General features: G+C 38.4%; 1 protein-coding gene across 8 annotated transcripts in view; it reads right to left on the bottom strand.

Annotated features, from left to right (window-relative positions):
- Window positions 1-14,386, bottom strand: part of GPAM (glycerol-3-phosphate acyltransferase, mitochondrial) — a 53,655-nt gene that overhangs the window by 12,749 nt on the left and 26,520 nt on the right. For all 8 annotated transcript variants that reach the window (XM_070363993.1, XM_070363997.1, XM_070364000.1 and 5 more), the window contains 6 exons: window positions 7,786-7,882; window positions 7,031-7,167; window positions 4,345-4,444; window positions 3,822-4,034; window positions 1,976-2,089; window positions 780-865 (listed from right to left, as the gene is read on the bottom strand). In XM_070363993.1, the coding sequence (XP_070220094.1) occupies window positions 780-865; window positions 1,976-2,089; window positions 3,822-4,034; window positions 4,345-4,444; window positions 7,031-7,167; window positions 7,786-7,882 (747 nt within the window). The remainder of the gene's footprint in view (window positions 1-779; window positions 866-1,975; window positions 2,090-3,821; window positions 4,035-4,344; window positions 4,445-7,030; window positions 7,168-7,785; window positions 7,883-14,386) is intronic.

Raw genomic sequence — 14,386 nt, 5'->3', positions numbered from 1 at the left:
CCACTAGCTTTGTTCATAGTGATACTTCATAAGGCCCACTTGATATCACATTCCAGAATATCTGGCTCTAGGTCAGTGATCACACCATCATGATTATCTGGGTCATGAAGATCTTTTTTCTACAGTTCTTCTGTGTATTCTTGCCACCTCTTCTTAACATCTTCTGCTTCTGTCAGGTCCATACCATTTCTGTCCTTTATTGTGCCCATCTTTGCATGAAATGTTCCCTTGGTATCTCTAATATTCTTGAAGAGATCTCTAGTTTTTCCCATTCTATTGTTTTCCTCTATTTCTTTGCATTGATCACTGAGGAAGGCTTTCTTACCTCTCCTTACTATTCTTTGGAACTCTTCATTCAAATGGATATATCTTTCCTTTTCACTTCTCTTCTTTGCACAGCTATTTGTAAGGCCTCCTCAGACAGCCATCTTGCTTTTTTGCACTTCTTTTTCTTGGGGATGGTCTTAATCCCTGTCTCCTCTACAATGTCAAGAACCTCCGTCCATAGTTTATCAGGCACTCTTTCAGATCTAATCCCTTGAATCTATTTCTCACTTGCACTTTATCATCGTAAGAATTTTGATTTAGGTCATACCTGAATGGTCTAGTGGTTTTCCCTACTTTCGTTAAGTCTGAATTTGGCAATAAGGAATTCATGATCTGAGGCACAGTCAGTTCCCAGTCTTGTTTGTGCTGACTGTATAGAGCTTCTCCATCTTTAGCTGCAAAGAATATAATCAATCTGATTTTGGTATTGACCATCTGGTGATAAATCTTACCTTGAGGGAAGTATAGCTGGCAACAATGCTTGCTCCAAAGAAAGTGGAGCAGAAACAGGTTTCTGACTTTGGCTTTCTAAATATTCCTGGAAAAATAAAACACAATCATTTATTCCCACTGTCTCACTTCCATAAACATATATAAAATATAATTTCATCTTCAAAAAGTTAAAAGTGAGTTGTTAATAAAATGAGCCATACTATTGATCTATAACATGAGAAATACTTTCTATTAGCCTAAACTATCTTCAGAAGTGCAGAATGACTCATAGAATGTTGTTAAGCATGAAATCAAAGAACTGAAGCTCCAAAGACAGGATGACGCTTAAGAAAAATCATTTAAAAATTAAGTGCAAAATTTAACTTTTCTCACGTCTTCATGAAATTAGTTGGCATTCCCAATATTATTAACAGTGATAATTGACCAACTATACCCTTTTAAAGGAAATCTGACAACCCGAAGGTCATATTATATTCAAAAAATCTCAATTCAAAAGCAAAAACACGAGAAGCTCTGCAGCATTAAAAAAAAAAAAAAAAGTGGTAAGAAATGACAAGGTCCTTAACCAGAAAGCATATAGCATAGCAGTTAGACTTCCTTAAAATAAAACTAAGTGGAACAGAAGGAGAGGCAGGACCTCTGTGCCTTATCTTGGGGTTCCCAACTCCCCATCCTCCTTTCTCCTTTCCCAATTTGAAAATCTGAAGAATTTAAAGCTGCAGGACCTCCGAGACCCAGCAGCCCCAGGCTTCTCATGAGGATGGTACTCTTCCTCTGAACATGTGGGTATCAGACTCCATCCAGTAGAACAGAGCATCACCCTGGACCATCAGTGTTACCCAGCTGCGAGACATGTTTTTAAAAATGTCTCCTGAAGGCAATTTTAAGACATAACATATAAAATATTGATATATGTAAAGCAATATGCAAAATTCTCATGAATTATAAAAGATAGCAAAAAATTATGAAACTGGTGTTTCCCAAAGACAGACATTTAGTCTCCTTTGTCAACAGGCATATTTTGGTGGGAAAATTCAGTTAATACTACTCTTGTCTGACTCTTGTTCTACAAGAGAAGAAACTGAGGCCCTAACTCACATGGAGAAGAGGCATCAGAGGCTGGTCTGGAGCCCAGATTTTCTGACACTGAGCTAGACTGATGCTTCCACACAGCTTCAGCTCAATAGACACTCACCTTTAAGGAAAATGGTTGTGCAAAATCCACTCTGACACATCCGTAGTTTTTTCGTAACATTCTGATAACGCCTCTTGCTATGCTCCAGAGGCTCTCATTCTTCTTGGGTTTTCCCTAGTTTGCAATTTTGAAAGAATAGTATGGTAAGCAACAAAGCTAACAAATATGCAAATATTATTATCCAAAGATAAAGTTTACGAATTTTTTTATGGAAACTGAAGGTTTATCTGGAAAAATAATGAACGAAGGAGGAAAATACCTATCCATTTGCTGAGACCTGTCAGAAAATGTTGAGCATTCAAAGATGCTAAAAGATGTAATGATATTATTGCGAAGGTAATTTGGCCCATGAAAAAGGAAACATTTAACACAACTTCTTTTAATGCATTGTTTACATCATTCACAAAAATACAATTGCAAACTACTGAAGGATAAAGATGACATAATGGCCTGAAAATCTGTTCTACATTCTCAGATAAAATCAAAGAGACCACCTTATTGTGATCTGATGATCCTGATGGTCCAAATTCATAACATTAAGCAACCAAACACCAAATTCAGCCCCAGAGTGCATTCAGTGAGTGTTTCCTGAATATTTAACATGCATAAGGCACAATGACAGCTGTAGAATGGACACAGGACTCAAATATGACATCATGAGACCCCATCAGGGTGCGGGAGCATATGTTCAGGATGCGCACAGGCAACACAAGGAGGGGGTCTCACAAGAGAGATACAGATAATTATCCAGGTCTATCACTTTATTTTTTATTAGGAGTCCTTGAGTTTTTAGTATGTTTTGAGCAATAAGCTTGACCTAAGTACCATGACCAGGACTTTCACACTAAATAAGAACAAAACTAAACCCCTCTGGAACTTGCAAACTGCTGGGGGGAACAGTAAGTTGGTAAAACCATTCTGGAAAACTGGCAGCAACTACAAAACTGAATGTACCTATGCTTTATGATCTATCAATTCCACTGCTAGGTACATACTCAACAAAATGCATACATATGGTCATCAAGAGAAAGGTTTAAGAATGATCACAGCCAAAACCAGGAAACCAAACCTTTTTTTCAACAGGAGAATAGACAAATTGTATATTCATACACTGCAATATTACACAGCTATGACAATGAACAAATTCTAACTATCTGTAATAAGTTGTTGCTTGAGCAAAGGCAACCAGAGACAAAAAGTCCACACACTACATAATTCCATTTATATAATGATCAAAAACAGGCAAGTCAATCTATTCCGTAAGAAGTAAAGATAACCGGCTACCCATGAAGGGACAGCAATGAGAGAAGGGATAAGGAGGATTTCTAGAGTCCTCGACCTCAGTGCGATTATGTAGGTGTGTTCACTTTGTGCTAATTCAAGCTACACGCATATGATGGATGCATTCTTTCAGAACTGTTCAACAGAAAGTTCAACAAAAAAAATCACTGCCACTTTTTAAATTAACTTGTAGCTGCTTTGCCAACATGATCCCACCAATTCTTCAGGTTTAACTTAAAACTCTACACATAAGCAACAAGCTCTGACTACACCAAGCCACATATACCCTTCCCAGGGCAAAGATGGTAACTCAGTATCAAGTATTCTTTCATTTCCCAACTCTATGACTAAGGCTGGTGTTGATTAATCTAATGGCAATTCCTCCAAATGCAGGAAGACACATTAGCACTACCAACCAGGCTGCGATAGGAGATGAAAGCCCAGCCTACCATGTCTAATAAAATTAGACAGTACCAAGAATATTCTCAACTAATTCTAAAAGCACTTGTCTAAAGGCAAAAGGCTAAAAAAGCAAAGATGACTTTTGTGCAGGTGGTCTTCTTACCAGTTGTTCGCCATTGTAATGACCCTCAATAATGCGATCGTAAGAGATCCCAACAGGTATTATCAGGATGTCCGGGATCGTATTGGTGGACAGCGTATCTACCACAACTGACAGAAGTCCTGCCCGAGCACAGGAGATTTTTCCACTTCTTGAGCGTGTGCCTTCCAGAAAAATCTCCAAGAACTGCTGCTGTCGAAGTAGTTCAACTATATGCTGGCATATAAGAAGAAAGGAAAACATGAACTCATGAACTCAGAATAAGCTCAGCAAAGTCAAATCTTAAAAACCAAAAACCCTTAAAATTCACTACAGGCAAAATATTTTACACAAATAATAGCAAAAGAGCATCTCCAATGTTATATTTTGATGATAACAAAAAGTAACCAGCAAACTCATACCCAAGCAATAATCATTGAAATAATTACTCAGACAACTGTTTTTTAAAAATCTCAATCAAGTCTCTCTTTCTTCTGCTATAATCACTACCATAACAACTTTAAGGATAATTAGAGATTACACATACCCCATGGAGTAAAGCTCTATAGAGAATATCTTTCCGTCCATCTGGCGTCTCATCTAGCCTCCGTCGTATGAAAAAGCCTCCAAGCTTATGGATCAAAGTACTATAAATTTAAGAATGCATTAATTTAAAAAAATGTAAAAAGAAGACTCAAGTTCCAGTGTGGATATAAGCCACAGGTGTTGTTTGAGCTGCTGATTATGAAAATCTGGACATTACCCATATAGTTGACACATTTCTGTCATTTACATTATGCATTAGCTTTCAGAATGTCGCTGTGTATAATGAAGCTCTGTTACATCTGTTATATGCCAAAAGGAGTTTCCATGATACATTACCCTGCAAAGGTGCTGGTACAGATTTTAAGAGGATTATAAAATACTGCTCAATTTTAAAACCCTGTCCAGGGTCTCAAGACACTGATCTTTAGACATCCCCAAATTTTCCTATGGCACATTCACTTCAAGATGAATGTGATATTAAAAAAGCTCCTTTGGGGAAATTTTCTCAAATAAGTTATTTCTTAGAGAGTATCCCAGTGAGATAAGGATAAGTTTATCAAACTGGAACCAAGCATAACCATCCTCCCAAAGCATGAAATAAAAATTTGCTTCATTTACGCACACATAGAACAAACAATTCTTATAACCCCATGTCTCTGCCTACAAAACTGATGAATTATTTTGATAGGAGGCAGAATTTTTCCAATACTTGTCAACCTTTCCAAGCTCAGAGCCTCCTCCTCTGTTCAAATAGTGTGATATTAATGTAAATATTAATACACAGTTTTGGCACCTTCTATAGTCAGCAGTCCATTCTGAAGGAGATCAGCCCTGGGATTTCTTTGGATGCTAAAGCTGAAACTCCAGTACTTTGGCCATCTCATGCGAAGAGTTGACTCATTGGAAAAGACTCTGATGCTGGGAGGGATTGGGGGCAGGAGGAGAGGGGGACGACAGAGGATGAGATGGCTGGATGGCATCACTGACTCAATGGACGTGAGTCTCAGTGAACTCTGGGAGTTGGTGATGAACAAGGAGGCCTGGCGTGCTGCGACTCATGGGGTCGCAAAGAGTCGGACACGACTGAGCGACTGATCTGCTCTGATAGTCAGCATAAGGAGGACAGTAAGATATCCCTGGAACTTAATGTCTTTGAAAGTTAACTTAACTCTCTGAAAGTTAAACTTTGCAGAACAAATTCTTAAGGAGATGAACCATCCACAAAAATAACCCCTCCTGAAAAGTGCTTTGTGACTGTACAGACTGACATGCAACAAAAGAACACTGCAAATAAACAGGTCAGATTATTTAGAGTCTGTCATAGCTGAAGGAATAATAAGCTAACTGGCACAGAGGTCACGAAAAGGGAAGAAATTACCAGTGTTTATTAGGCAATTCCCAGAGAGCCACCTTGAGAACCAATCCAACATAGAGGGAATGAGGACATAAATTGTTCTGATTATAGAAGACGCAAACTATTATGGGCAAGGCTCTCTAGAGCCCAGATGAAATAGCCCTCTTCATGCTCAGTCTATGCCTAAACACTTTTTGGAAAAAGTGAAAGTGAAAGTCGCTCAATCATGTCCAACTCTTTGTAACCCATGGGCTATACAGTCCATGGAATTCTCTAGCCCAGAATAATGGAGTAGGTAGCCTTTCCTTTCTCCAGAGGATCTTCCCAACCCAGGGATTGAACCCAGGTCTCCCGCATTGCAGGCGGATTCTTGACCAGCTGAGCCACAAGGGAAGCCCAAGAATACTGGAGTAGGTAGTCTATCCTTTCTCCAGCAGATTTTCCCAACCCAGGAATTGAACTGGGGTCTCCTGCATTGCAAGAGGATTCTTTACCAACTAGTTATCAGGGAAGCTCCCTTTCAAAAAAGACATATTTTTTGATGACTTTCTAATTCAACTTTCCAGGTTCCTTGATGCTAGGAAGAGGTATCCATGAGGAAAAGCATAGATATTCTGATCCTTGGAAAAGCATGATACTTGGAAAAGTCTGTAGCATCATATCACAGTGGATTAGAGTTAGCTGTTTGTCTATATTCCCCACTGTTTTATATGAACTATTTGAAAGCAAGGACTATGTGTCTTATTCACCCTTGCCTGGAGAACATGTGGGCAAGCATCGGCTGACTGCACGTATGAATGGCTTCTCTTCACTCATGTGAGTCAGATTAGCTACAGAACTCTGAACCGAGGGAATTACGAAGGAACTGCTTGGACTGTGAGGCTGAGGATCAGACTCCCTGGCATGCAAAGCAGTGACCGCCCCCTTGTGAGGCCCTGCCTGCATGACCCGCCAGCCTGCTCCCCTCGGGTCACTCTCACACTCATCCTCCTCTCGCTCTCTATTCCTCATACAGCTGACCTGAGTGATGCTTTGTGCTCCGAAGTTTGAGACTAAACACTTCTCAAATCTATGACCGCTTCTCTGAGAGAACTATTATACCTTTAAGCCTTCATCATCTTTTGTCTGAACTAATACAGTCAGAATTGATCTAAGTGTTAGTTGCTCAGTCTTTTTTGTACTTTTCAAATTTCCCACAACATGCATTCTTTTAAAATAAAGCTAAAAATCCTAATGTCCTCATTACAATAAAATGTATCTAAAGTTGTAATAGAAAAATAAAAATTCAAAACATAATCTTCATACCTTAACTTTCAAAATAAGGTGATCTTACCTGAAGATGGGGATGTTGAGATTATTGCCTGAAGCAATGTACGGCGCTTTGATGTTATGGCAGAAGAGAATGAAAGTGAGCAGGAGATAGTCAATGTGTGATCTATGAACTGGCAGAAATATAAGCGGCAAATTCATCTGGCAAAAGGAAAGACGCCAAATTTAAAATTAAAATGGAAAATTGAATTACAAATTCAAACACTAGCTAATTAGTGACTCATTCTGTAAAAACATTTTTCAGTAAATAAGAATGGCAATTAATATTTCAATTATATATTATCTAGCTAAAAACAACTGCAACAATGAAAAATAATCAGGGAAGAAAGAGAGCAATCAAGGTGACTCCATCATATATCTTCTGAGAGGAAGCCCTAATTATATAAAAAGAATGTAGGTTTTGGACACAAGGTTGGTTTGGTTTGAAATTCTAGAGAAATGACTTATTGGCCATAACTTGGGACAGTTTCTTAATCTATATGTGCCTTTATTTCCTCATTCATAAAATAAGGACTGTTCTATCTGATTTTCAGAATTATTGCAAGGTAACTTACAGAAGGAATCCTGCATGTTGCTGACAGGTCCTTCTTTACACCAGTTGTCCCCCCAGATACAAAGATACTGTAGTTGTCTCACATGGGGGAAACTTGCAAATGTGTGGGACTGCACAAGAGTATACAAAAAAACATTCCCCCAAAATTCCAAAATCACTCTGCAAAATGTGGAGAGAAAAGAATGATAGATTCCCATAATTCTTGCCTCAGTCGCAGCTTTAACCATCTCAAGTTGACCCTTATGAATCTGAATATTCCAAAAGAAGCTGTTGAACAGTTTCAGCAGCACCCATCCAGTCAGTCTGAAAGGAAGTTTAAAAAGTTTTTTAATGTATACACATATTTATATATATACACATACATAGTTTGACAGCTATCTACCTAAACTTTTGAACCTAAAACCTAAGCGTGATTGTAACTGACTTCATGTTATGAGCACATGTGCGTGTATATATGTGAATGTGTACATCTGAATTATGGACTTAAAGAACTGATTTTACATACGTACTACTCAGAAGCATCCATTTATTGTGTACTAAAATCTTATATTTTACTCTACTTGCATAATTTATACTTCAGAAGCTATAGTCAAGCAAATAGTTAGGTGAGCAGAGTGATCCCATTCCTGAATACAAATCACTCCCTTTAAGACATAAGTATGCAGATTCATCAAGAAAAAAAGAGGGTGGGCTCAAATAAATAAAATTAGAAGTGAAAAATGAGAAGTTACAATCAACACTACAGAAATACAAAGGTCATATGAGATCACTACAAACAACTGTATCCAAATACTGATAAAATGGACAACCTAGACGAAATGGACAAACTCCTAGAAATGTACAATCTCCCAAGACTGAACCAGGAAGAAATAGAAAATATGAACAGACCAACTACCAGTAATGAAACACAGTCAGTAATAAAAAAAAAATTCCAGCAAACAAAAGTCCAGGACCAGGTGGCTTCACAGGTGAATTCCGCCAAACATTTGTAGAAGAGTTAACACAAACCTTTCTCAAACCATGCCAAAAAATTGCAGAGGAAGGAACACTTCTGATTCTGCCCATCCTAAGAGGGCAGCATCACCTGATAGCAACACCAAAGACATCACAAAAAAAGAAAATCACAGGCCAGTATCACTGATGAACTAGATGCAAAAATCCACAACAAAATATTAACAAACCAATTCAACAATACAGTACATTAAAAGCATCATATACCATGAAAAGCAGAATTTATCCCAGGATGCAAGAATGATTCAACATCTGTAAAATTAATGTGATACATCACATTAACAAATTGAAAATTTAAAAAAAAAATATGATCGTCTAAACAGATTCAGAAAAAGCTCCTGACAAAATCCACCATGCATTTATAATTAAAAACTTTCAACAAAGTGAATACAGAGGGAACATACCTAAACATAAGAAAGGCCATGAATGACAAGCCCGTGGCTTACATCAGACTCAATGGTAAAAAGCTGAAAGCGTTTTCTCTAAGATCAGGAACATAACAAGAATGCACTTTCCTGCCACTTTAATTCAACACAGTATTGAAAGTCCTGGCCATAGCAATCAGAAAAGAAAAACGTATGAAAGAAATCCAAAGTGAAGACAGCCTCTTGATGAAGGTGGAAGAATAGAGTGAAAAAGCCAGCTTAAAACTCAACAATCAAAAAACGAAGATCACAGCATCTGGTCCCATCACTTTATGGCAAATAGATGGGAAAACAATCAAAACAGTGACAGACTTAATTTTCTTGGGCTCCAAAATCACTGCAGATGGTGACTGCAGCCATGAAATTAAAAGATGCTTGCTCCTTGGAAGAAAAGCTATGACCAACATAGACAGCATATTAAATAGAAGAAACATCACTTTGCTGACAAAGGTCCATCTAGTCAATGAACAGTATCAAAAGGCAAAAAGATATGGCACTGAGAGATGAACTCCCCAGGTCAGTAGGTGCCCAATATGCTACAGGAGAAGAGTGGAGAAACAGCTGCAGAAAGAATGAAGAGGCTGAGCCAAAGCAAAAACAACACCCACCTGTGGTTGTGGCTGGTGGTGGAAGTAAAGTCTGATGCTGTAAAGAAAACACTACATAGGAACCTGGAATGTTAGGTCCATGAGTCAAGGTAAACTGCAAGTGGTCAAACAGGAGATGGCAAGAGTGAACATCGACATTTTAGTAATCAGTGAACTAGACCGGGAGCTGACTGTGGCTCAGATCATGAACACCTTATTGCCAAATTCACACTTAAATTGAAGAAAGCCGGGAAAACCATTAGATCATTCAGGTATGACTTAAATCAAATCCCTTACGATGATACAGTGGAAGTGAGAAATAGATTTAAGGGATTAGATCTGATAGACAGAGTGTCTGAAGAACTAAGGATGGAGGCTCGTGACATTGTACGGGAGTTAGTGATCAAGACCATCCCCAAGAAAAAGAAATGCAAAAAGGCAAAATGGTTGTCTGACGAGGCCTTACAAATAGCTGTGAAAAGAAGAGAAGCTAAAGGCAAAGGAGAAAAGGAAAGATATACCCATCTGAATGCAGAGTTCCAAAGAATAGCAAGGAGAGATAAGAAAGCCTTCCTCAGTGATCAATGCAAAGAAAAAAATAGAGGAAAATAACAGAATGGGAAAGACTATAGATCTCTTCAAGAAAATTAGATACCAGGGGAACATTTCATGCAAAGATGGGCTCAATAAAAGACAGAAATGGTATGGACCTAACAGAAGCAGAAGATACTAAGAAGTGATGGCAAGAATACACAGAAGAACTATACAAAAATGATCCTCATGACCCAGATAACCACAATGGTGTGATCTCTTACCTAGAGTCAGACACCCTGGAATGCAAAGTCAAGTGGGCCTTAGGAAGCACCACTTTGAACAAAGCTAGTGGAGGTGATGGAATTCCAGCTGAGCTATTTCAAATCCTAAAAGATGATGCTGTGAAATTGCTGCATCCAACATGCCAGCAAATTTGGAAAACTCAGCATTGGCCCCAGGACTGGAAAACGTCAGTTTTCATTCCAATCCCAAAGAAAGGCAATGCCAAAGAATGCTCAAACTACAGAACAACTGCACTCATCTCACACGCTAGTAAAGTAATGCTCAATATTCTTCAAGCAAGGCTTCAACAGTATGTGAACCGAGAACTTTCAGATGTTCAAGCTGGATGTAGAAAAGGCAGAGGAAAGTGAAAGTCACTCAGTCATGTCTGACTCTTTGTGACCCCGTGGACTGTAGCCCGACAGGGACCTCTGTCCATGGAATTCTCGAGGCAAGAATACTGGAGTGGATGGCCATTCCCTTCTCCAGGTGATCTTCCTGACCCAGGGATTGTACCTCAGTCTCCTGCATTGCAGGAGGATTCTTTACCATCTGAGCTACCAGAGAAGCCCAGAAGCAGAGGAAACAGAGATCAAATTGCCAACATCCACTGTATCATAGAAAAAGTAAGAGAATTCCAGAAAAATATCTTCTTCTGCTTCATTGACTACATTAAGCCTTTGACTGTGTGGATCACAGCAAACTGTGGAAAATTCTTCAAGAGATGGGAATACCAGACCACCTTACCTGACTCCTGAGAAATCTGTATGCACGTCAAGAAGCAACAGTTAGAAAAGGACATGGAACAACAGACTGATTCCAAACTGGGAAAGGAGTACGTCAAGCCTATATACTTTCATTTTGCCTATTTAATTTATATGCAGAGTACCTCATGTGAAATGCCAGGCTGGATGAAGCACAAGCTGAAATCAAGATTGCTGGGAGAAATATCAATAACCTCAAGATATGCAGAAGATACCATCCTTATGGCAGAAAGTGAAGAGGAATTAAAGAGCCTCTTGATGAAAGTGAAAGAGGAGAGTGAAAAAGCTGGATTAAAACTCAACAATCAGAAAACAAAGATCATGGCATCTGGTCCCAACACTTCATGGCAAATAGATGGGGAAACAATGGAAACAGTGACAGACTTAATTTTCTTGGGCTCCAAAATCACTGCAGATGGTGACTGCAGCCATGGAATTAAAAGATGCTTGCTCCTTGGAAGAAAAGCTGTGACCAACCTAGACATCATATTAAAAAGCAGAGATATTACTTTGCCAACAAAGATTCATATAATCAAATATATGGTTTTTCCAGTAGTGATGTATGGATGTGAGAGTTGGACCGTAAAGAAGGCTGAGCGCTAAAGAACTGATGCTTTCAAACTGTGATGCTGGAGAAGATTTTTGAGAGTCCCTTGGACTGCCAGGAGATCAAACCTGTCGATCCTAAAGGAAATCAACTCTGAATACTCATTGGAAGGACCAATGCTGAAGTTGAAGCTCCAATACTTTGGCCACCTGATGTGAGGAGCCAACTCAATGGTAGAAGTCCTGATGCTAGGAAAGATCGAGGGCAGGAGCAGAAGGGGTGAGAGAGGATGAGATGGTTTCATGGCATCGTGGGCTCAATAGACAGCTTGAACAAACTCTGGGAGATAGTGAAGGACAGGGAAGCCTGCGTGCTCTAGTCCATGGGGTCATGAAGAGTCAGACAAGACAGAGCAAGTGAATAACAACAAAAAATGAAAAGGAAGTAGTGAAACCATTACTGTATGCAGATGACAAAGACACTAGGGAAATCCTAAAGCCATCCAAAAACTACCAGAACTCTTCGATGAGTTTGGTAAAGCTGCAGAATACAAAATTAATATACAGAAATCAGGTGCATTTCTATACACTAACAACAGACTATTTGAATGAAAATTAAGCAAACAATCTCATTCACAAATGCATCAGAAAGAATAAAATACCTAGAAATAAATCTAACTAAACAAGTATAATACCACACTTGGAAATATGTAAGACACTCATGAAAGAAATTGAATATGACACAAGTAGATGGAAAGATATACTGTGTTCATGGACTGAAAGAACTAATATTGTTAAAATGACCATATATCCAAGGCAATCTAGAGAGTCAATGCAATCCCTATCAAAATGCCAAAGGCATTTTTCACAGAACTAGAATAAGTAAGTCTAAAATTTGTATGGAAACACATCTGAAATAGCCAAAACAATCTTAAGAAAAACGAAAGTGGAAGCATCACGCTCCCCGATTTCAAACTATCCCCCAAAGTTACGGTAATCAAGACAGACAGCATGTACTGGCACAAAAACAGATGCATAGATCAATGGAACAGAGAACCCAGAAAGAAACTCACACTTGTATGGGCAACAAATTGGTGACAATGGAGGCAAGTATGTACAATGGGGAAAAGAGTCTCTGAATGGTGCTGGGGAAACTGGACAACTACATGCAAAAATCAAACTGGACTACTCTCTCACATTATGCTCAAAAATAAATTCAAAATGGATTAAAGACTGAAATCTAAGACCTGAAACCATAAAACTTCTAGAAGAAAACATAAGCAATATTCACTTTGCAATCAGTCAGTAATTTTTTTTTGGATACGTCTCTTCAGGCAAGGGACACAAAAGCAAAAATAAAGAAATAGGATTACATCAAATTAAAAAGCTTTTTCAGAGTGAAAAAACTCTCAACAAAACAAAATGGCCACCTATTAATGGGAGAAGATAATTGCAAAAGATATATCTGATAAGGGGTTAACACCTAAATATACAAAAAACTCAAACAAGACAATAACAACAAAAAACAATCCAATTAAAAAGTGGGCAGAGGATCTGAATAGACATTTTTCCAAATATACACAGATGGCCAACAGGCAGATGAATAGATGCTCAACAGCACAAATCATTGGGAGTATACAAATCAAAACTATAATGAGTTATCACCTCACCCGTCAGAATGGCTGTTATCAAAAAGACAATAAATAACAACAAGTGTTGGAGAGAATGTAGAGAAAAAGGAACCCCTGTACGTGGCTGGTGGGAATTTAAATTGGGGCAGCCACTATGGAAGACAATATGGAGATTTCTCAAAAAATGAGAAATAGAACTATCATAATCCAGCAATCCCACTACTGGATGTTTATCCGAAGAAAATGAAAACACTAATTAGAAGCCATATATACACCCTTATATTCACTGCAGCACTATTTATAATAACCAAGATGTGGAAGCAACCTAAGTGCCCATCAATAGATGAATGGATAAAAAAGATGTGGTGTGTACACACACTCAAAAATGTGCAATGGATTATTACTCAGCCATAAAAAAGAATGAAGTTTGCCGTTTGTGACAATATGGCTGGACTTATGCTAAGTGAAAAAAGTCAGACAGAGAAAGACAAATAATGTATGATTACACGTGGAAACTAAAAATCAAGACGAAACTATAAACATAACAAGACAGATACAGAAAAAAACAGGTGGTTGCTAAAGGAGAGGCAGGTGGGGAGGTAAGAAATAGGTGAGGGAGATCAAGCGCTACAAGCTTCAGTTGTAGAATAAATGAGCCACAAGTATGAAATGTACAGTCTGGGGAATTTAGTCAATAATGTAGTATCTGTGTGTGTTGGCAAATCATAACTAAACTTATAGTGGTGTCATTTTGAAATGTACTTTAATACTGAGCTACTAATGTTGTGTAACAGGAGCTGGTTACACAACATCCAGGAGCTGTATGGTGTGGTAGATCAATTGTACTTCCATGCAAACTCAGAAAAAGCGGTCAGGTTTGTAGTTAGCAAAAGGTGGCCCGGGGGTAGGAACTGGATGAAGGTAGTCAAAAGATACAAACTTCCAGCTATAAGATAAATAAGGACTAGGGATATAATATACAACACAATAATATTAATTAACACTGCTGTGTGTTATATAAGAAAAT

The sequence above is a fragment of the Bos mutus genome, chromosome 26, assembly GCF_027580195.1.
Source record: "Bos mutus isolate GX-2022 chromosome 26, NWIPB_WYAK_1.1, whole genome shotgun sequence".
Classification (NCBI taxonomy): Eukaryota; Metazoa; Chordata; class Mammalia; order Artiodactyla; family Bovidae; genus Bos; species Bos mutus.
Note: the sequence above shows the minus strand (reverse complement) of the source record. Positions and strands in the feature narration are given on the sequence as shown.